Consider the following 23,735-nt stretch of genomic DNA (forward strand, 5'->3'; position numbering starts at 1 on the left):
CACACACCCTTTTATCTTGGATCTCTGAGCTTAGAAACCTCTTTTTATGTCATTTGTGATAGATGCAGAATAAACTCAGGTGCTGTTCTGTCCTCCAGGCAAGAACGCTCCTCAAATACCAGCTGCATCTTCCCTGCTACCTGAGCCGCTCAGTAAAGACTGGGGAAACGTGTGCTAATACAGCAGATTGTCTAAGAAACAAAGTGTTTTATGGCAGGAAGGTGCTTTTCAGTCTCCAAAACCCAGCCATGGTTATTTCACAGATTCATTCCCTTCAGTGTATCTCACACAGCTAAGCAGACCTTGGCACAAGTAGTGGAATTTCATCAGATGTTTATTCAGCATAACCAACAGCTTGGCAAGTTAGCGCTTTCCACCAACACGGGGAGCAGAAACCTTGACTGGTTTCACAATCTTCTGCTTAGGTGCTGCCTTCGTAGGGGCCTGTAGAGAAATAATGAAGACTGAGCAAAAAGAAGCTATTTATCTGCAGTCCTAAGTGTCCCTGCATAAACTCTTGACAGAAATCAGATCAGACTAGAATTGCAATCTGTAATACTGGGATCACGTTAACAGATGTTTACACACAACACTAAGCCAACATATGGTATTAATTCATATGTGATAATGAAACACATCAATATATTTTTACCAAGTTCCTAGATAGTGAAGATGTCGCATTCAGACAAGTTTTCATCTATTAATTATCTCTAATATTAGGTCAGAGAATTGTTGTACTATAATATTTACTTATTCTGTAAAGAAGATTCATTTTATTAAGCTGTTTGGGTATGCTTAACTTCAGTACAAAAATCCAGTTGAAGAGTTTTCACATCAAGAAATTATGAAAATGCTTCCTCAAAACAGAAATGGGAATTTCCAATTAAGTGCCACAGCAGAACGCTGTGTGTTGTGTTACAACACAGTGTATTCCATTTTATAATTTCTATTTGCCTACTGCATCTTACCTTTGCAGCAGAAACTGCTGTTTTCTTGGTTGCCTGCTTAGCCTTCTTGGCTTCCTTTGCAGCCCTGTTAATTCACAGAAAAGGAGAAAGTTATCCATGTCTGCCATTCAGTGTTTCCTTGTTTCAGCACTGTAAGAGCTTCCCAAGATCATGAATGGAATGCATTACTGCAGACTTTTTCTCTATATTCACTATCCCCTGTGGGGGAATTTATACAGAGACAGCAGAACTGTGAGTGACAAAAATACAAAGAGAAAGGGCAAGGAGAGATCCTTCTCTGCTGCCATTATCTTTTGTGAAGATTACTCATTATTACATACAACTAGGTAGATTAAAAGCAAACAAAAAACCCCACCAAAAATCTTATAAAACACAGAGCTCACCTAGAGTTTAAGCTTTTGTACGAAAAGTACTGTAATCTTTGAAAAGCTTGGGACAGCTTCACTGATCTGACTTCTCACCTAATAGCCTGTTCCCTCTGTGCCTTTCGTACTTCAGGCTTCTGGTTCCGCTTGGCCATAATCTCAGCTAGAGAGGCACCAGTGATGGCTCTCTGAAACTTCACAGCACGGCGTGTGCGCTTCTTTTGGACCTCTTCCTAAGAGGGCAGGAGATGAACACAATTAGCATCACAGGACATTAAATACATGGCTAAAGACAATTACAGAAACAAGCTGCTACTCAAATTGAAGCTATTTAAAACTATACACTGAAGCAGAATTTTACTCCTCACTTTACAGAATCCTTCTGTTGAGTACAGAGAAGCGCTGCCCTACCTCCATATGGCCCCTTCTCCAGACACATCCTGTACTTTTCATAGTGTGCTATTACCAACAATCCTTGGCTGGCTCCCCAGCTGTCCAGCTATTAGTGTTGGAGGCGCACACATTAGACCCTGTATCTTCTAGGCTTCTACAGCAAAGTATGAAAAAAAAAATTGAAAGAATGCTAGAAGTTCAGCCATCTGTAATTCCTACAAGAAAAAAGGGAGGAAGGACAAGCCTTTGATGGTGTCTTCTGAAAGGCAGACACTCCACACCTGTTCAAGTGGATCAGATGCTGGGGAGCACTGTAAGCCATCATGCATCAACTTTCTTTCTTCAACCAAACTGGCAAGAACACTGACTTATTGCACTGATATAAGCCTTTCTCAAAGCTCCTCTGCTGTGCAAGTTTAGCTAAGAGCACTGTAGCACACCTCATGCTACATGCCTTCATGATTTATCTTTTCCATGCAATGACAGCTACATAGGAAAAGACCTCCTGCTAAGCTACAGCCCGAAGTTTTCAAGGACAGTATATCAGAAGTGTCATCCCTGCCACTCCAACCCCAATATCAGCTCCCTATGCTGTCACCATTCAAGAAGTTTACCAGATCAAACTATTATGAAGTCTGCATATTAAACAGATGGTAATGACCCAGCTTCCCAAAAACTAACTTTTAAGAACATATGCAATTATTAAGATCTACTTAATTAAGATCTACTGAACATACTGTGGCTCTAAGCAGCCCCTCAAAGAAGTGCTACAACACAATACAATGTTTTTGTTGAAGTGATGTGTAAACTCACATTTTCACCATTAACCAGTCTTCATCCTGTTGACTTGGGTCACACTTCTGCTCAACACTGGTACACTTAAGTGACCTCTAACAGACCAGTGACCACATCTTTTGCCAACTTACAGTGCCATTAGCTGGTATGTACTTACTGACTGTCCCTTCTTGTGCTTACGCCTGTACAGAACAGTCCAGTTGATCTGACGAGGGTTTCTCTTGGAAAGGAATGCAGACTCACATTTTGCATTCAAGAACTGAAAAACCTGGGAAGGCAAAATGTTTTGTGTATGCTTTGTTTCCATGAAAGACATTGTCACAGTTTGCATTAAGTAAGTATTCTTTGAGTCAGTGCTGTTTGACATTGACACTTTTGGAGTTCTTAAACACAGCTCCAACTTAAAGTTTTGCATTTTGTTACACTGGTCAAACTGATGTCTTGCAAGGCATTCTTTTTTTTCTGAGAAAAGTTCAAATTACCACTTGCATCCAGTGCTGCTGTGTATTTCGTGCACAGCATGAATAATTGTGTCCAGCATCATACTTTTCAAGCGTCTGTTCTCAAGCAACAATGTACTTCCTGTATGTGGGAGTGACTCAAAACTTGGCCTAGGGAACACAGGGAGACCAATGCTCCACCCGATTTCTTCTTGCCTAGTGACACTAACCCGTTGTCTAAAACAACAGGCAAAATGTGCAAGCTGGTTTGTTATTAACTATATAATTCCATTTGAAGTACAGCCTAATTCCCAGGAGTGCTCACAAGGATTCAACTAGTCCATCTCCTGGTCATTTTGCAGGGAATTCGGTAGAGAAAGATGACTGTATTGGGATACTCAAAAGCCAAGCCCTCCTTTCACAGGCAGGGACAATCCTGTCTGCATATGACATGACAACTTGAAAGGGCTCTCCACTCTATTCTACCCCACAGATTTCTACTCAATTAATTTGCAAGACCAGCTGTTGGCTCCAGTAAATCTTAGCATTTGATGCAGGACGTCTAAGCATAATTTTCTACATAACTTTGTTACTTTACACCTGCAGCTTTAAGACTCCCTTTGGAAACTTTGCATTCATAAAAAATCCAACTCGAAGCTACAGCATGACACGGATCTCCTACAGAGCAGCCACGGCACCTGCACAGCGATGCTGTTTTCTCATACGGCTCACTACGAGCGACTCGGGCAGACACAACAACACGGGCCACATCAACACGACCGCAGTCTCCGACAGCCCCAAGTGCGCGGCCCCCGCTCCCCGCGCACCGTCCGGCCGCTCTCCCGGGCGCAGTGCCCTCCCGTCCGCAGGGCCCGCTCCCGCCCGCCCCCGCCGCTCGAGGGGCTCGCCCCGGCCTCACCTTCCCGTCAGTGCGGGCGTAGCGGCGGCCATGGCCCGGGTAGATCTTGTACCCGCTGAAGCTGCACAGTTCGACCCTGCGCGGGAGAGAAGAGTTAGATGAGGGCGCGGGTGCCGGGGGAGGCGGCCGGGGCCCCGCGGCGGCCTCCCCGCGGCGGATGGGCCCGGATCGCAGCGGATGGGGCGCTCACTTCATGATGGCGGCGGCTGCGAGGGGCCGGAGAGGCGGAGGCGAAGCCGGGAGGCGGTGTCGGGAGCGGCGCGCGGGGCCCGACGGGAGCGGAGCGGGAAGGGCAGGGCCGGGCAGCACCGCCCCGCCCCGCCCCGGCCCGGCCGCACCGCGGGGGCTTCGCGGAGCGCTCACCCGGCCGGGCTACCCCGGCGCAGCTCCGGACGCGGGACCCGCCGCTCTAGCCAGCATAAAAGGCGCGGCGCTGCCGTAGCGGAGCGGCCTGGCCGATCGGTGCCTGCCGCTCGGTTGTCTGGCGGTGTTGTCAAGTGCGGGGCATGGCGGCAGCCGGCGCCGCGGCCAGGGCGGGGGATGAGGCGGCCGGAGCGGGTAAGGGCAGCTCCGGACAGGTGCTGGGTGCCGGGGGGGCGCGATGTTGGGGGCTGCGGGTCCCGAAAGGCGCTGTGGCGCTCGGAGGGGCGCGGGGGGCTCGGCACTGCGGAGGCGGCGGCACCCCCTCCTCTCGGGGTGAGGGGCCGGCTCGGCCGCTCCGCTGCCCCCGCTCCCTGCCGGCCCCTGAGGCCCCGCGGGTGTGGACGCGGCCGGGGCAGCGCTGGGCGAGGGCGGCGGCGCGGGCAGCTCTTCCCGCCCTGAGGAGCGCCTCTGGCTCGGGGCAGGACGGAGCGGCTGTCCATCGTCCTGGAAGATCCCGCAGCCTTGTAGAACCTTTGTAGGCCAGGGTTTGAATGACATAGGGCCCGTTTTCACTAGAGGGGAGGGCTGAGAGGTCTTGGAGACAGCGCCGCTTCTGAGGGTGTAGTTCCTTGCTTCCTGCCAAACGAGAAATAAGCAATTTTGAAATGTTTTCCTGAGTCCTGAAAGCCTCTTAGCAAAATCTCGTTCCCTAGATATTATATCAATGAGTCTTTATAGAATGGAATGTGTTTAGTGGGGTTATATATTTATATATATAGTTCATGTTGTATACTGACCTGCCATGCTTAAGCAAACAAACTGAAGCTTGTTACAAGGAGGACAGACAACGTTGAAAGAGGGACCTGTTCTTCTCTGAATCTTGAAGGTGTTCATAAAAGATACGCCCAGACAAGGGAGACAACACCAGCACCCTATCTTGTTTAACACCTCTGTGAAAACCTTTCTTTGTCTAGCATCATGAAGAAGTGGTTATAGCAAGTCAAACTGTGGGAATGTCTAGTTCAATAGAGAAGCAGGTGGATGATGTCGCCATAGAAATACAGGTTCTTTGCAAATGGTTGTGTGTATTAAGTAGCAATTGGTTCATGATATATTTGAATGCTGGAAATCTATGAGATTTATGTGTAAAGCCATATTCCAAGTGCCTCGGTTTGAATGGGACACCTCGTTGCACATGAATAAAAGGATTATTCTTACAATTCAGTACTGTGGGTCCTTGCCTTTCTGCTAGGTTGGAGGGGCCAGTTGTGAATTTTTGTAACAAACCCTTGGATGAATGAGCAGATGCAGAGTTTCTCTGTTCAATTAAAGTGACCAAGTGGTTGCAGAAGTGACTACTTGAGTGAGAAACAAGTGGTACTTTATCCGTGAATATGCAAAGACAGGAGTGTGATGGTTGCTGGCTCTGCCTTGCTGCTCTCCAAAGCTCTTGGGGCAACCATGGATTTGAAAAAACAATGGAAATATAATAAATGTCATCAGACAAATTTTTTTAGAAATGCATGTTCTCTAGCTGACAAAACAGTACATAAAAAAAGCTTGTCTCCATCCACAGCATAACTAAACCCTAAAAACCTGTAAAATGTAATATTAATATGTGCAGCATATTAGGGTGAGAACACTATTTGGGATATGTTGTTGAAAAAGGAAGCATTATTTACTGAACAGATATTAATAGAACAAGAAGCTCTACAGCGGTGTTTGTACACCAAATACACTGCAGAGGCTTAATGTATGAAAATTACTATGATTATCAGGTGTCACTTTGGGTATCCTGTGATTCAAGCTCCCTATAGATGGCAAAGGTTTGCCTTTTAACTTTATGTAGTCACCTTTTTTGTATGGAACATTTGAATTGTGTGTTGCATTAAGTAAATGGTACGCTAGCCTATTTACAGTTTGTTCCCAGTGCCCCCAGTACTGTAGTGTTGCTGCATGAATGGCTTCTTAGTTTAGATGGAATGCTTACACATAGTTGTCAAGCTGCTCAAAAACTTAAATTCTCTGAAGAATTTTAAAATTTAGGTTCTTTTAAAATTTGGGGTTTTGAGGATCACACCTTTAAATTTAGCTACCAGAATTTTGCTACATCTCACTTCAAAGGATCTGTTATGACTTTCCCAGAATTCTGCCACAGTTCTTAACTGGGACAGTGTTTGGTATGTATATCTTCCAGTAACTGAATCAGTTACTCTTAAAGTGTTCAAGCTGAAGTAATTCGCTTCAGTTTTATGTGGAAAACAATGTTAATCTGTTTTTCCAAATTATCTGTATTTATTATAAAACAAATCTATTTATCTTTTGTTACTTTTTCAGCACATGTTCTCATATATAAACTTTGTGGCGCTTTATTTTTATTTCTTGTGTTTTTTTCAACTTTTTATTCTAAGGCTTGTTAGTCAACTGCTCAGGTCAAGGATTGCAAAAACTGGGTCCAGCCTTGCCCTGTGATGCTGATACTCAGACTCTGATTCTGGACAAAAATCAGATCATTAAATTGGAACACTTGGAGAAATGCAAGAATCTGATGCAGGTCAGTGTTACTTGATTTGAAATTGTTATCAAATGGTGGTGCTATGATGTTAGCATCTTCTGCCTTCAGGCCATATTATATAATTGAAGTAAGCTAGACAGTTATTGTCTTCAGAGGAAAATAATGGATGGCTAACTAAAGTAGAAAGCTTTGTTTTCAGTGGCGGCCAGCAGTTGATAGTGGAGGAGACTTGTGAATTACCTGGGTAACTAAAAATGAGCTAAATAAATCCTAATGGGGAAGGGACATCATAAGAACACTTAGAAAAGTCACTGATAACTCAAATTTTGATACCTCTTAGCTTTTGAGTACACGAGCTTTGTAACCGTAAAAATAACTTCGTATTATCACTGAAAGTGCTTCTGGAAGCTGCTTGAGAACTCCTACAGACCAGCTACACTGAGTTGGCAGAGGTGGGATTTGTTGCTACAACAAATCTTCACTACACTGCCAGCTGGGTGATCATGTTACAGAAGTGTATGTCTAGTCAGGATTTACCCTTTTAAAAGTTAGTGGTTCACAGTCCTGTTAGCACAGGACCTGTTTGAGAATTGTGTGAAATACATTTTGTCCTCTGCCATATTGACAGTAAGTGCGATTTTACACCAGGAATGGGGCGACAGTTTGCACAATGAGTTGGCAATTCTGATATTAAAACCTTATTTTCATATGACACAATTCCTCATTCTTTTTCCTTTATTTAGCTACTGCTAGGAGAATTTCCTCTCAAGTTTGTGGAGTGAGCTGTGAGGACTTAGGTTCTTTGATCAGTAATTAATTTCCTGGCTCTTGGAGGTTTTTTGTCTGTGTTACTTACTTGAAAATTAAATATGTAAATTGCACAAATATCTGTTGGAGTAGATGTTTAACTACTAGAAGTAAAATCTTACTCTGTCTGCACAGTAAAAACAGATTCTTTTGTGTGTCTGTCCACAGTTGTCTGTAGCCAACAATCGTTTGGTGCGAATGATGGGTGTAGCAAAACTGACCAAGCTCCGAGTGCTCAACTTGCCTCACAATAGTATTGGGTACGTGGAAGGGCTGAAGGATTTGGTGCACCTGGAATGGCTGAATTTGGCAGGAAATAACCTTAAGGTAAAGTATTTAGTCTGTTGCATTAACCAGAATCTTGTGTTATAGAAATTTGGAAAATGCTGTAAAGAAATATGAATATGTTTTGGTTGGAACAAGTGTTAATGTTTTGTGCCTACTGGCTTATGAAGTAGAAGAGGGCAGCTTTTGGAGTAGAGTTGTCTAGGAAAAAATAAAAGGTTGATATCAAAATGAAATGAAAATAAGGAAGTGATCTTCAAAATAGGAAAAAAAATTACTGTCTTTAAAATACAGCCGTATTAAAATGTGGTTTTTATTTTGTGTTACTTAGCTAGTGTTTTTTTTATCTTTCAAAAGAATTTATAGTTATTGATGCTTGGTTTTATTTAGTGGCTAAAAAAGAGTTATTGTGAGTAACTGACTTTTTTTTTTTCGTTTTTTTTAGGTCATTGAACAAATCAATTCCTGTCTGTCACTTCAGCATCTTGATCTGTCAGACAATAACATAGCTCAATTAAGTGACCTCTCCAAGCTTACCTCGCTGAAGGTAGATGTTATTCTATCTCTGTTTTCATCATTCTTTACATAAAGAAATTTGCTTTGAAAATTGCTGCCATTAGACATTGACTATTTGAACACTAGTTCTTAGAGCATTTTAATTAATTAACTGTAATTTCTAGAGTGAGGCAGGTAAGAACTCTCTTCCTTGTTTTCAAATTGCAGGAGCCGAGGCAGTGATTTTTCTATAGGCACTCTAATGATTTTGATAAAGATATGGTGGCGATACCTTCTTCATAGCTCTTTGTTTTCTTTTCTCCTATCATGAATCAAGACAAAACATACTGTTAACTCTTCTGGCATGCACACCATAGAGAAAAATGTTTCCAGATGCATTTTTTAGGAATTGTGACCAGAAAGCCTTAATTATAGTTCTTTTGCCTGTCTTTTTGTCAGGTGATGCCTGAAAAATAAATCTGTGGGTTTTGACCATTCATTTCATCACTGTATTTTTATTTTATAGACTCTGTTGCTACATGGAAATATTATAACTTCACTTCGCACCGCCCCTGTTTGCCTACCTCAGAGTGTGACTGTTTTATCTTTGGCAGAAAATGAAATCAGAGACTTAAATGAGGTAATTTATAGAAGATAGATCACCTTGTCTTTAGGCAGACTGAAAGAAAGATGTTGAACATTTTTTTTGAGGTTGTAACTGAAAATGGGCTCTCCTCTTTGAAAGAACCCAGCTTTTAATAGTTTGTTTATATGTAAAAACCATGTTTACATTAGCTGCACAAGCTACGTGGTATCTTTTGGAATTTAGTCTGGAAAGAAGCTTAGCCTTTTTTCTGTTATGTTTTTTATTATTCAGGGATGTTACTTTCAGGCCTGAATTCCTATCTTTTGTGGTTGTCTGAAAGTTGAAAGCTGAGCTGATTAACCGCTGCAGAGAGCTTCTGCAGCTGCTGTGTTTGGAACAGAGGTTTGAATTGCACTTGTTGCCACTGACCTATTTTTCGAACACTGTAAAAAGAACAATTTTTTTTTTTTTCTTTATTTGTTTTCAAAGTCCAGCAACTGTTGTAGTAAACTGGAATCATAGAAATACTATACCTTTCTATACATAAAGCCCTATTATTGAATTTTAAGAGAAGGTAATACTTTCCAAGGATTAAATTGCACTTACAGAAGAATTAATGGGAAATTGCAGTAGTTGATAGAAGGTCCTTTGTAGTTCTTTGTGTTCAAAAATCAAATGTGATTTTTGATTTATTTGTCATTCTATTGTTTTGCATGAGCTGTCCAGCTGTAGCTAGGAGAAATGTGGTATGTTCTATTCAGTTAACAAATGTATCTTGTTTTCTCGAGGTTTCTTTCCTAGCTTCTCTTCGCCAATTGGAACAGCTGTCAATTATGAACAATCCATGTGTGATGGCCACACCTTCTGTCCCTGGCTTTGACTACAGGCCTTATATTGTCAGCTGGTGTCTGAATCTTAAAATTCTTGATGGATATGTGATTTCTCAGAAGGAAAGGTGATGTAATAGTATTATTAAATCTCTAAAATTATTAAATTAAGTTTGGCTAAGCATAAATTGCTTCAGTTAAGTTTTTTGTCTGTTACACTGGAATTATTATGTCAGATCAGTTTGTTTAAAGAGAGGTATGAAGTTAAGCTGCTGTTTTGTTGCTCAACTCACACAAATGCTTCCACAAAGCAAAACTCTGGTAGCAATTCATCAGTGGTCTGGTACCTTTTCTTTACAGCCTCTTTGGCTTTGTAGAATGTCACAATCAGCAGGTGTTAAAGCTGTTGTCTTGGGGCAAGCTCAAACATGCCCTTATATAAAGAGCATGATTTTCGTGTACATTTCTAGATTTGGCTGGTTTTTTGTTATCAATTAGTTAAATATTATTTTGCTCAAATCACTTGTTATTGTATCACTGTGCTCATTGTATCGCTAGGATATCTGCATGACAAAGTTCTTGACATCAGAATGGTCCAAGCATAAACATTCTCCAGTATAAGCACATTGTAGTCCAGGGCATGAATATATTCTAGGAATTCATGTCCTTTTTTCCCTGATACTAAAATAAAAAAGGTGCACTTTTTTTGGTCAAAGGTAAACCAATTCTATTTCAGTTTCACCATAACATGTTATGACTTTCCTGAAAAATTGCCTATTAGAATTCTTGAGTTTTTTTCATGACTGTGTATTAACTGTATTATTACATGTAGATGTATTATATTAAATTTTCTTAGGCAGAAATTAATTTAACTTGAAAACCACACTCGTTGAATACTTTTATCAAGATTTGCTCTCTTTGTCTGTTTTGCATGGTTTTATGAACTTCTCTGTTTCTGTGAAAGTGATGCTGATCAGTTCATTGAGACAAATGTGTTTTCAGTGCTCAAAGACTACATACAAAGCAAAGATTGTACAGTTTTGGACAAGGGTTTTTTTTTATTTGTTTCATTGATGCTTAAGTGAGTGAATATTTTATTCATTGTTCTGGTAATGACATTCCCAGTTCCTTTGGGCACTGCTCATGTTCCAAGTTTTGCTTAGATTCGTAGATTAGCTCTTGGGTACCCAAGAGGGAGACAGTAATGAAAACAGAGTTACTGGTTTTATGCCATTCATTAAAGGTTTTAAAACCATTTCCCCCCTTCCTCACAGTTTGAAAGCAGAATGGCTCTACAGTCAAGGGAAAGGAAGGTCATATCGACCTGGGCAGCATGTTCAGCTGGTTCAGTACTTGGCTACTGTTTGTCCTCTCATATCTGCATATGGACTCAAGACCGAAGAGGATGCAAAACTAGAGAAAATATTGAGTAAGCAAAGGTGAGAATCTAGTTTCTTTCTTAGAGAATGTAATTGAGAACATAATTATATATCTCATGTGTTAGTAAGATTTCATTTTAAGTATTTCAAAGCAAAATTTAGGGCTGAAGATGCAAAGTGTAATGAGGTTTGGGATGTGGCCTAAATGGGAATAAGAAGCAAGGCAGCAGCAGGAGTGTTTTCCTGTTTTCTGGGCCATCTAAGGGAAAATTCTTTATATTTTTCAGTCTATGCTGAAGGTAATTTGTGTTAGAACTGTGATTAAAATAAACTATATTCTGGGGTTTTTTTTTGTTTTTTAACCACATGAAAAATGATGAAAACTTCAAAGAGGAGCTTAACTTTTGTTCTAGTAGTGAACGATGACTATTGTGGTACACTGGTGTATTATCCACTTTTTTGTTGTTGGGATGTTCTTTCTTGGCTTTAAAGTTAAGGTTGTCCTTTGAGGGACACTGTTCCCAGTGATGCTTTTGTCCATCTGTATCTGGTATCTGAGGTCTGTCAGCAGAGACCTCTGGAGAGCCTGCTGATTCTGTCAGCAGTAACTATTTTGCTAAGGTCTGTGCAAAGTAGATGAGTAGAGTTATCATGCTGCAATTTTTGTCCATGTAAAGGTGAACTAATTTTGGTTAGAAGCCAGAATACATAACAATACAGGTTGTTCTATTCCTCAGAACCTATTGAGAAACTTTTGCAGAAAGAGCAGAAAATTAATCTCTCAGGAGCAGGCTACCTAGGTGGCATAGTGTGGTTAAAAACTTAAGCAACAAAAAAATATGTGTTGTGGTTAGCAGAGGGGTATCTCATCAAAAGGGCCAGAAAGTTGGGAGTATCCGGAAGGAGTTACTGCCCACTTTGCAAGTGTGGATTGGTCTCCAGGAGGAAATTATAGAAATGTTGTAGCTATTTCTGAGGAGAAGGTGTAGTCAAGGCATCTTGACCTTGGAATTTCTAGCGAAGTACTCTGGCATTCACATGTATCTGAGGAAAATTCAGGAAGTTCTTCTGCTAAATCTAACTCTTTAAAAATTAAAAAAACTCTCAACAGCCAAGCAAAAAAAAACCTAGCAGAAAAAGCAATGCCCCCAAATGCTCACCTGTATATATGCATTCCCATATTTGATCTGTAGGACAGTTTGATCTCTGCATCATGATCTTCTAATTTGGCTGGGCTGAAACAACCTGTGTGTTCTCTGAGTTTGTAAAGGATGATTTTTTTTTTTTGTGGCAATATTTGTTGATTTGTATTAGGATTTTGGGCGGTTAGTAACACGAGCACCTATTCTTTGATTCACTGACTTTGAAATCTAAAAGTTACTCCCACCATTCCTCAAGCTCCTCTATACCTACACACATAATGTATTCCACATTAGACACTAAAAATATCTGTACGCTTTCTTTGTGTGTAGAAATACCTTATGGTTTTCAGTCTGTAGTCAGAATTGCATGTTGGGTTTTTCTCTTTTTTATTTATTTTAATTATTTTTGTACATGTAATGAAGAAAGGAGGAAGGAGAGCAGGAAAAGACTGCAGTCTCCTGCTTTGTGACTAGTCTTGTTAGTGTCTTGTGCATATAGGAGTCTGCATAGCTAGCCTCATGTTTAGAATGTTTTGATCACTTGTTTATTTTGAAGTAGTCCATAGTTTCTTTTAGATGTTTTCTGTACAAAAGAAAGTTTAAAAGAAACATAAAATTTGTTGTTGGCACTCTGTGCTTAGGCTCCACCAGAGGCAGTTGATGCATGAAAAACAAAATGAGGAGCCACCTACATCTTCTCTTCCCAGCAAAACAGTTCCAGTTGCTCATGAACACAGTGGCCTGGCCCAACCATCACAGATGGTTCTTGAAAAGGGTAAGTAGTTTATCTACACCTGTGATCTAACATGCGGAAATTAATATTTTGGTTTGAATGTAGGTAACTTTGTGGAAGGAATTTCAGAACAAAGCCCTGTTAGTGTTTTATTTTATTGATCTTCAATTTTCTCAACAAAGTTAAACTTTGTTTCTAAAAAAATTCTGCTACATGCTTATTTGTGTCTTGCAATGCTAATAGGCTGGTTAGGTAAAAAACCCAACCCAACAAACTGGAGTTACTACTTTGACTTTTCCATTTTATACAAGTTTATTCTCCTAGGAAGTGCACTTTGTGCAATTTCCTGTACCCAGTATTTGCCAAGTTTGGATGTTACTGTCGTAACTATTGTCCTGATACAGAAATAATGCTCATCATTACTAACATCTTGCCTACCCAGCTGCTAGCTGTCAAAACCAAATTGGGAATTCCTATGAATTAAGCAAATATTACTATTACTGAAATAATCTAACACTATAATGTGGTTTTCTGCCTATCTAGGACCTGTCATCAAGAGGAATTGTTGGGTTGGACCAACTGCAAACAATGATCATGCTTATGCAGAAAAGAGCACTTTTCTTCATGAGAGAAGCTTTCCCAAGGAGCTACACCTTGAAGATGTACAGACAGGTGAAGACAAACTAAACAGCAGCCTTTTATCCTCAGAGTCTACTTTCATGCCAGTTGCTTCAGGATTGTCTCCAGTGTCTCCTGCCTCAGACCTGAAGCTACATGGAATCAATTTGGGCCTAGAAGATGATGATGATGATGATACTAGGATTGAATGTGTGGGAGGTGTTAGTAGTAGGGAAACAACTAACAAGCAAGAAGCTTTGTCTGTTACAGGAGAGCAACCTAATAGAGCAGCAGAAAGGGTGGAAACACAGGAGAATATCAAAGAGATCCTGCAGGTGCCTGCCCCTGGTCCAGTAACAGCTGGCCTGGCTGCAAAGACTGGCAATTCTTTAGGGGCCTCTGAAGGCCAAGTTCTGCATGGTCACCCCAGCACCTCGTTAGGTGCAGAATTAGGAGTAAAAACTTTTTGTCCTGAGCGGGTGACAGAAGAAAGGTCTGGTTCACTGGATGTGCAAGGTGCAGCACCAGCTGATCAAAGTGCAGCTGAACTGCAAAGGATGACTGAAGCAGCTACCAAGCTTCAAGCTTCCTGGAGAGGATTTTACACGAGGAACCACCATCCTCGAGCCAAGGAAGTGCGGAATGAAATTCGACTAAACAGAATGCAGGAGCACATCATTTGCTTAACAGCTGAAATAGAAAAGTAAGTTGAGATCATGCTGTGTGTTTTCAAGTCTGTATGGATATAACCATCATTCCAGAGAATTTCAGAACAGATACAGATGGACCTTGATATAACTACTCACAGTAGAACCTAGCATCAGAAACATAAAACTGATTCTATTACAGGATCACTTCCTGTTGGTAAGCACAGTTTTGCATGTAGCTATTCATACTCTCAAAGTGCCTTCTCTAAGTGGATTGGGTTAGAACACATTTTTCTGTCCTTTATTAGCAGGGCTTGCATATTTCAAAATAGAAATTGCTGAGTGGAATTTTTTTTTTTTACTTGTCTTCTTGCAATTAGAGTCTATAAATCGAGTGTCCATATTGAGAGTCATTCTTCTGTTGCTGGTGAAAATAATTTCCTCTACCTTGTATGATACAATTTTAAAATGTGACTCTGTGTTTGTTTCTGTTTTAATTTTTGATCCTGTAAATCTGTGTTTGGAGAAGGTCATGGTCAAAGTTCCTCAATTTGTAAGACAAAAATTCTGGATTTACTTAATATCTTTCTGCATCAGGCTGGATCTGTCAGTCTGATAGGCTCTTTTTCTTCATTATCAGAAGTGACAAAAGTTCTGTGAATTGAGTGCTCAGAACCGCTAGAAACTCCCAGTGCTTACACATCATACTCCATCCATGTATCAGTGGGGACAGTATAATTTGAAATAAAGGAAGGTACTATTTGGTGTAGGGGAAGGTGATAGTCATGCAGGAAAAAATAAGAACTCAGGTTCAGTTTACAAAAAGACACTTTATTGCCAAGCCAACAAATGTGCTGCAGTAAAAGGAAACAGAATTTAAATGTAACTGAAAAAGAAACTTGAAGTCAGCAGCTGGGTATTTATGGCAAGCCAGACTGCAGTAATTTCTTAATGTTAGGCTTTGTTGAAGCTTTCAAATGTGCTGTTATATAAGTAGGCATTTTTATGTATTCTTGTTGTTCTTGTTACCCAAATGTTGCTTATTTAAGCTACATAAATTTTGGATGTGTGTTCTTGCAGACTAAGAAAAGAAAGAGAAGAAGATAAAATGCAGAGGCTTGTACAGGAGGAAGCCATCAAATTTCTTTGGAACCAGGTAAGTAATTTTAGTCGTCTTGTTTTTTTGCTTAAATGTGAATTTGGAATTTGAACCTGCTTATATGTGAATTTGCATTATTTCTTACTGCAGATCCTAAAGAGACAGTCAATATGGTTCAGTTTTTCCAATGATGATTTGTGTGGTATAATAAAGTCTTATTGCTGTGTTGTCTGCTATACTGATATTGTGGGGGAAAATAACCTTCAGAACATTTATGCAAGAACACTGGTTTTATTACTAAAGACTAAATTGTGGCCTGGTGTGAGAAGGAAGACAAAACACAAGAAAAGCTAAATAAACATAAAACTGTGAAACATGATGTGACTGATACCTATGGCAAATGAAATGATGTCAAGCTGTGTTGCTTGTGAACAACTCATTTTTGAAGCAGAGAAGTTATTAATATACCTTTTAATAAGCTTTTCTTCCAAAAATAAGGCTGTTTTCTTAAAAACAGATAAACCCTTTCTGAGTTTAAGAGCAGATTACTTTTTTTTCAGGTACTTGAACTGGGAGGTTGTGTGGTCTGTCAGTGTTTGGCATGTAGGTTTAAAAGCCGTGATTTCACAGTGGGGAAGAACAAAATTTCCCTAAAGATACAGAAAACCTTTTGTTTCTCACTTGGTCTTGGATTTATACTAGAGCTTGGTTGTTGAATGCAAGAAAACCTCTAGAAATCAAAATACATTTAGCTGCATTTCATAATGAATTTTTCTCTATACTTTGCAGGTTAGATCCCTTCAACAATGGCAGCTTTCAGTGATGCAGAATTTAGGTGGTGCTGGGATCCCTTCAGCCAGTACTTTAAGTTCATCCGAAGCACCTATTCAGCCATCCACAATGGAGCAAGAAACCCCACCAGCCATTAGTTCTGCTTTGTTCGTTCCAGCTAGTGAGGATGATCCTCAGGAAAAGTCTTCGCTGCAGTTCCCAGATTCTGGCTTTCATTCTTCTGCAGCTGATCAGACTCATGCCAGTGACCTGTGTTGCTCTGCAAAGAGCTTAGCTGAAGGAACTGAGAGCTCCCTTTCAATGGAAACCATCAAACAATGTGGCAGTTGTGTTTTAGCATGTTCTTCAGATGTAGAGGATGGCCCTGGGGAGTGTGGGCAAAGTAAAGAGAGCTCTAGTAATGAGCAGGACAACGGACTGATACAACAGTACTTAAAATCTGTTCAGCAGCTGGAAGAGGCTGATGAAGACACATATTGCAATGAAGAAATGGAGAGCAGCTGTCTACAAATTGCTGTGTCAGCAGAAAGCCAAGATTCTTCCTCTGACACGGTCTCTGTAGAGCTCCCTCAAGACACATCTTCCCCTGTCCGAGGTGAAATCTGTCAGACACCACCAGAAAGCTACAAACTGAATTCAGGAATAGTAGAAGGAAACCCAACAGATTGTGATTCTTCGTTTCAGATGCTGCATGTTGGGATAGCTGTATAATAGGATCATTTTCACAAAGGACTAGGGATTCCATTTCACTTTCTTTTTCCTGTTTATGTAAACTTATTTTTCATGTGTCCTGTTTCAGATTTTGACTCATGTTATGAATTTATGTTGTAATTACTATTTTATTGATGTTGCTGAGGATTGACACTAACTATGCTAACCTGAAATCAGCAAAGTTCTCAGTGACAATCATTATGCACTTTATTTTCAAACATAAAACTGATATCCTAATAACTGGCCTCCATTAAATTAATTCTGAAAATTGAGGGGGTGAATGGTGGTGGTGGTAATGTTTGCTGTAAATTCACTTTGGTGAATGTGCTAGTTAAGTATTTGTTGTTTTTTTTTTTTTTCCCAGAAAATAAAGATTTAAATTCTTATTTTGCAAGGAGAAGCAAACAATATTGGAAGAAATTGAGTCAGTACAGGTAGTAAATCCTGTCATAGATAGGATACAGCCTTCTGAGAAAGATGAAAAGTTGCTTTTCAGACTTCTTTTGACTTTAACAAGAGTAACTTGGTCTGTGTATCAAAGATGCATTCCAGAAAACCAGTGTCCGAGTCAGTGACTTTTTTGAAATTACTTGAAGCTGCTGGCAAGGAATTAGATCATTTACATACACACTGAAACAAGGACTTACAGGAGAGAGACCTCAGGGAACTTCAAACAAGCCTTGACCTTTGTTTGTCCTGAGGTTGAAGTTCTGTGCCTTCTCAGGTAAGACTCAAAATGGAACCAGTAGCAGCCAGGACTAAATAAGAATTTCAGAAGGGCATGTGGTTTGGGAACATCATTTCCAAGACTGCCCTGCTGTGTTACAGCAGCAGACTTGGCGGTGTGTGGTGGACAAAGGATGCTAATGTCCTTGTGGGATTTGGATTTTCATGGCTTTCAAGACATTAGTGCATTTGAAGGATCACAACTACTCCTGTCTACAGGTATAAATACTAGAAGCAAATGCCATGACTTAAAACTATTTCCTGATATCTCTGTTGGGTTTTTTGGTTGTTTTTCCCCCCTGTATGTCCAGTATTTGACATTTTAATTAGATGTGGATAAAAAGTTGTATTTCTTCCCTGTTAGCAAATATGCTGAGATACCTAGACTTTGCTTTCCACTTAAACACTGGGAAAGCAGCAGGGTTTGTATCTTACCTAGCCATTGTTATGTTGGGTTTTTTAATGGAAAACGATCAGGTATCTTAGAGTTCTTAAACAATGACAAGGGAAATCTGTTTTGCCATGTGATTTGTGATGGACACTAGTGAAATAAAAGTTGATGTTGTGATTTACAGGGGTCAGTTGCGTTTGCTGATGCTGCATTTTGCAAGGTGTACTGGAAGGCCAGTGTTGCAGTAGTTTGCTAATGTTTAGTTCTCAGTTACAAAGACACGTGCTTATTGTAATTCTCTGGATCCAGAGGTTAACTTCTGGTGCTATGGTGTCACTAAAACCTACTAGCACTCTTTTAAAATGACTCTTATGGCCATGTTACCATGTAAAATAATTTAGTTTTCGTGAAAGCTTTGGTTGCATGTCTGCTTTAGGTTACAAGCTGAAATTTACCACTACTCAGGAGTTTGGTATGAGGCCAGTATCTGCTTGGGGCCTCAAAATATCCTTTATTTAGAACATAAATGGTGTATTGGACTTGTACCAACCATGTTCCCAGTGGTGAAGTTCACCTTGAAAGAATAAAGCTTGCCTCTGTGTATAGAGTAGCCATCATCTCTTTTTCTCCCACTCCAAAAAAGTTCTAGGGCACCATCTTCTCCAAAGAACTGTCTCTGCAGTCAGGCTGACCTCTGCCTGTGCCATGCATATATGGGAGCATTAAAGAAAACCCAGGACAGCTGAGGTGGTAGGTTCTTAATGTGCTGTCTTTCTAACTGAATGTAGTTGCAGCACTTTTGTAGCATGACCGCATTCATAGTTAGATCTTAGAGCACAGTTGTGCTTGGGTATTGAAAATGGCTCAGGTACATTAATGTATCACAACATCTGATAACCTTGGCAAAGCAGTGTCTAGTCCACAGGATCATACCCTTGTCTCCTGAAGGTGCTGAACTTGGCTTTAAATCTGCCATGCTTGGGGATCTGTAGTTCATAAGACTTAGCTCTTTGAATGTCAGTATGCCATATAAAAACCCCCAAACTTCAAGGAAACTTTCTTTGGCTTTTGAGAGAGGAATTATTTCAGTCTGTGAAACAATTGTTGGATCTTGCACTCTGGAGGCAGTGGTCAGGTATAATAACACAGTAAAAGTTCTCTTTCATGGCAGAGTGCTTTATTGCAAGACCTGGGAGAAACTAGACCACTGCCTGGAAAACAATGTTTTACTTACTGGAGATGCTGAGGGAGCATATGTATCTTGCTGTTTTGGATTGTCATTTTTGCTGCACAGTTAGAGGTGAAACAACTTTAATTTTGGAGTTGTCAGAGGGGTAAAACTTGGTTCAAGTAAATTTTTCATGGAAGCCCTAGATATTTCTTGACATTTCCTTTGTTATTAGGACTTGTAAGCACAAAGACAAGGCAACTTACTTTAACTAATGCCGAGGTCAGTGTTGTCCTTATTAATGTGTGTAACCTGTATATCCAAAAATGGTTTTATGCAGGTACAGTGAAGCATGCACTGAAAAACACTCAGCTTTGTCTTACTTTTTTTGGGAAACAGTGAAATACTAGAAATTTTTTTTTCTAATGTTCTAAAAAGTATCTTGCATGTGTAGAAGATGAGTTGCCTAAATATAGAAAAATCAAAGAACGGTGAAGTTTTGGATTAGTTTTTACAGGGTTAAATGTAATTAGTTTGTATATACAGAAAATATTTTCATCCTGATCATTAAAATACATACAGGGAAAGTCATAATGAGGGATACAGTGGAAAAATAAGGAATAAAACTGGATGTATACTTAAAATTGTCTTCTTTCAGCCCTGTTTTGAGCTCTCAACAAATCATGATGTGGAAGTGTCATAGGTTAATACGTGGTTTAGCATTTGCTCATCTTTATTTAAGTAAGTTTCCTTAATCTAGGTATGTAATATTCTTTTAGCTGGTAAGGGGTGCACAGTTTTCCTTTGGAGGTGATGAAAATTTCATAAAGGAATTGGAAGGCCTAAAATATATCTGAAACTTTCCTGTGTTAATATTGTATTCTTTCCTTTTGCAAGGCTTCATGTTCAGCAGAAGAATGTACTTTGTAGAAGAAAAGCTTATCTCTTGTGTTTTGTCCTGGGCTGATCCTCCAGTGTTAGTGGGAGAGATAACTTGGTTATTTGCCCGGTAATGTTGCCAGCTCTGCCGTGAGTACAGTTCAAATGCTTCTTTAATTTGCTTCTGAAAAATCAGATAAATATAGCTCAGACTATTTAAACTGCACCACAAAGTAGTTTTGCCCCAAATGAGATAGCTGGCACATGCAAGCCTATTTTCACCTAGTCTGTGGCAGAAATTACTCTTTTGCCTCTTTACCATAAAGCAAGAGGGCATTAAGACTGCAAATTTTGCTGCTTCTGAACTACAAATGTCCTTCAGCAAATACTTGAGAAAGTCCTGGCTAAACTAAATTGCAGAAGCCTAACAGTTGTTGATAGTTAAGTTTCCTAAACAACCATAGGTTCTACTATTTGCATGCAGCAGTTTAAATAATGCACCTAGCAGCCAGTCTCTATAAAAAAAAGGTTTGTTTTTTTCTAAATAATGTTTGTATTTGAGCTTGCAAACTGTTCCTGTTTTTTTATGGATTTGTATATATTGTCTGAAGAATTCCAGTTTTAGTTTCTACTTGTAGCAGGTTATCTGATGAACAAAAATGGAATATATGTTCCTTTCAGATTACCTGGATAATTTTTTCTGCACTTGATGTTCTAGTGTGTCTCACACAGATACACTTTTTCATGAGAGGACAGAATTGTAGCAGCTAGGGGAAACTGACTGATTAACAATAAAATGTAAAAACTGGTCAGTTCCCCTGCTATGGAAAATACACTTTTTTTTTTTTCCTCTCCTGTTGTATTAACTTCCCCCCATCCCTCCCTTGACAACTGTGCCACCCAAATAAGTATGCACCAAGTATTCATAAAGTCTTTCAAAATGTCTTCTTTTAATAGTTATACTTTTTTTCCCCCCCCCAGATTGGCTTTCTAGGACAAGTTACTGAGAAACACTTGCTTTCTATATGCCTACCAAAAAGTTGGGACTCTGTCTATTTTTAAATGTTTTCTTTGTCAGTAATGAAAAGAGCATAGGATCCCTTTCTTGCAAAAACATAAACCAGTATTTATCAGGAAAGGTGCTTTATCTCTTGGAAAGTGCCGTGCCAAATTTTATTGTACAAGAACTCAGTAAGAATCTTTTTTTCTGCCTTTATTACGTTTATAAGTATATGGGCCAAATTCATTTGTAGCATAATTCTACTGAATTAAATTTTTTGAGACTTTCACAGGCATATTCTACCTCTAAACTAGAATTTGAGAAAAAGGAACAATTTGATATTGATTTGTCTTTCTATTTCTTGCTGTTTTCTGTGAAGAATGGTGGGTGGTTAAATTGGTACAGTTAATATATTTTCTATAAGTGTTTACAGTTTGGATTTATTGCTTCTTAAGTATTTTGTTTGTATCTCTGAGTTTTGAATTTTAAATAAATGATTTGTACATTTATTGAAAATTTTAAGGTGTACCTTATATTGACTCTTATGGCTATAGTCATAATCTTAAAATTGGAGGGCTCTTCTGGACATGGGAAGCTCAGGAATAGAAAGCAAGTGATGACAAGGTAAGCACTGGCATTCTTTACTTGGTAAGCTGAGATATCTGTTGGCCACTGTTGCAGTGCCTAGGACAGTAAGTGTTGTAGGGTACATGAAATGAGTTTGCCAATGGCTCTGAAATTGGTCTTCGTGATTTGCAGTCCTTAGTTTCTGTTGCTGGCTCTCTTTCGTGTTCTTAATTACCTGTTGTGTTTAAATTAAAATATTTAATTTAGATTTAATACAGTATTCTGTACAGAGCTTTCTAGAGAGAGAATTATGACTAAGGGCTTATCAAGAGAAACACAATTGCAATGTGTGGCGTTGTCTCTTGACTTAGTCAGATACCTGCTCTGTTTTTAAACAAACAAATTAATTAAGCATCTTTCAGGCTTTAACAAGAAGAAACAGTTGAGGAGTTGAGACATACACAAAAGTCATGTTTTACTGCAACACAGTTCTCTGAAAGGTAAAAACAAAAAAATACAATAAAAAAACTGAAAAAAGAAAGCTAACTTTGTTTTCACTCAACTTGTAACACGTGGAGGTTAGTGGACATTCTTAATTCTTTACTATGATTTTCTACTTCATCACACCAAAGAAAAGATTTTTTTTTAAGTGGGACTCTTCTTGCTCTTCTGTGAAGATATTTACTGTGAGGGTGGTGAGGCACTGGAACAGGTTGCCCAGAGAAATGGATACCCCATCCCTTGATGTATTCAAGGCCAGGCTGGATTGGGCATTAGGCAATCTGGTCCAGTTTCCTGCTATGGGCAGGAATGTCCCTGCCTATGGCAAGGGAGTTGGAACTAGGTGATCTTTAAGCTCCCTTCCAACTCATTCTAGGACTTTATTTAAAAGTAAAAAATAGGCATAGCTAAAGTAACTTCAGGCCTGAAAAGAGCAGTTCCTTTTTCTTTTAGAGTCAAGACCTTAAAGCTGTACTAGTAAGTTTAAATGCTGTGTGTCGTAGGGATAGTAACCATAGCACCTCAGGAACTCAGGTTGAAGGGCCCTCTTGTCTCTGGCTTTTATTCATATTTGTAATAAGATCAGACATTAAAATCTTTGGCTAGATTTGGAAAAAAGGCATGGCTAGTGGATGGACCCATTTTGTTCAAAAGGAAACAGTTAATTTTATGGGCTGAAATCCTTCCCTATGTTAGGACATATTGTGTGCCCCAGCCCACTTGTTTGCATGGTGGTGTGAGAAGCAGGAAAGCCCTTGGCTCTATAAGTACTGCTCAGTAGTAGCTAAAACAGCCCTATATTATCACATTGTTCCCAGCACAAATCAAAGACCTACCATGGTCACTGTGAAGAAAATTACCTCTATTCCATCCAAAACCAGTATAGCTGCTCTTTCTGATATGTGCAAGAAGATATCACCAAGGGAAGGAATGTCAGAAAATTCTGCGCAGGATGCCCAAATCAAACGAGTCATAGCCTCTTCTACAGTGCTTTAAATTGTGAAAATTGAGAAGCCCATGATCATAAAGAATGCTCTGGAAAATGTAAGATCTGATGTATTTAGAGTGTTTGCGTTGGACTGAAAGCAATTAAAAAAAAAAAGCATTAGAAAAGCCTAAACAATTCTCAGACAGTGTACTGCTGTGAGGAGCAGCAGTCCAGCAGTCAGGGCTGTTTGCTTGGCATTGTGCTGAACTGCATTCAAGCAGCAGCCTTTGGGAAATTTCCTATCCCTTGTTACACCAGCTGAAGCTACCCAGACCCTTGAACATTTGCAGCATGTTTTCTGGTGTGAGAAGTGTCTGGAAGATGTGCTGAGTAGGTTACCACTGCTTATGCCTTAAAGTCTGTGTGACCTGGGGAGAAACAGGAGACACTGGGAAACTCTACAACAGAATTCACTTTTCTTCTTTACATCAGTAGTTCCTACAGCCCCATCAACCTGAAGTTTAGGGGAAATACATGTGATATTGGAGTGTTTTCAAGACTGGCTCTCCAGCTGTCTTGTACTGTTGAGCTCTTCAGGATAGAGTTCATGCACTTGTCCTTGCTTGTTCATTCTCAAGCTCAGTAGTTTTACAGCAGATTGGCTTTCCTGTTGGTCTTACTTTTTGGCTTTACTCA

General features: G+C 39.8%; 2 protein-coding genes across 3 annotated transcripts; one reads left to right on the forward strand and one right to left on the reverse strand.

Annotated features, from left to right (window-relative positions):
- Positions 1-316: 316 nt before the first annotated feature.
- RPL24 (ribosomal protein L24) lies at positions 317-4,168 on the reverse strand. Its single transcript, XM_005523959.3, has 6 exons — positions 4,071-4,168; positions 3,881-3,956; positions 2,679-2,789; positions 1,430-1,566; positions 969-1,032; positions 317-444 (listed from the first exon to the last, which is right to left on the reverse strand). Exons 1-6 carry the CDS (start codon positions 4,073-4,075, stop codon positions 364-366), a joined length of 474 nt encoding a protein of 157 aa, XP_005524016.1. The 5' UTR covers positions 4,076-4,168; the 3' UTR covers positions 317-363.
- A 73-nt stretch (positions 4,169-4,241) lies between these two features.
- Positions 4,242-21,511, forward strand: CEP97 (centrosomal protein 97). Of its 2 annotated transcripts, XR_001331528.2 has the most exons (12): positions 4,242-4,438; positions 6,655-6,797; positions 7,734-7,892; positions 8,296-8,397; positions 8,872-8,985; positions 9,720-9,886; positions 11,033-11,197; positions 12,921-13,054; positions 13,556-14,333; positions 15,358-15,433; positions 16,166-17,603; positions 20,062-21,511. XR_001331528.2 is itself a non-coding variant. In XM_005524046.3 (11 exons), the coding sequence occupies exons 1-11, from the start codon at positions 4,387-4,389 to the stop codon at positions 16,877-16,879; spliced, it is 2,604 nt and encodes an 867-aa protein (XP_005524103.2). In that variant the 5' UTR covers positions 4,242-4,386; the 3' UTR covers positions 16,880-18,173. The 2 variants fall into 2 exon arrangements, 1 of the variants encoding a protein (XP_005524103.2); XM_005524046.3 differs by lacking the exon at positions 20,062-21,511 and having other exon boundaries at positions 16,166-18,173.
- Positions 21,512-23,735: the final 2,224 nt, after the last annotated feature.

The sequence above is a fragment of the Pseudopodoces humilis genome, chromosome 2 (assembly GCF_049639895.1).
Source record: "Pseudopodoces humilis isolate 2021_Gansu_Grassland_sample_001 chromosome 2, ASM4963989v1, whole genome shotgun sequence".
Taxonomy (NCBI): domain Eukaryota; kingdom Metazoa; phylum Chordata; class Aves; order Passeriformes; family Paridae; genus Pseudopodoces; species Pseudopodoces humilis.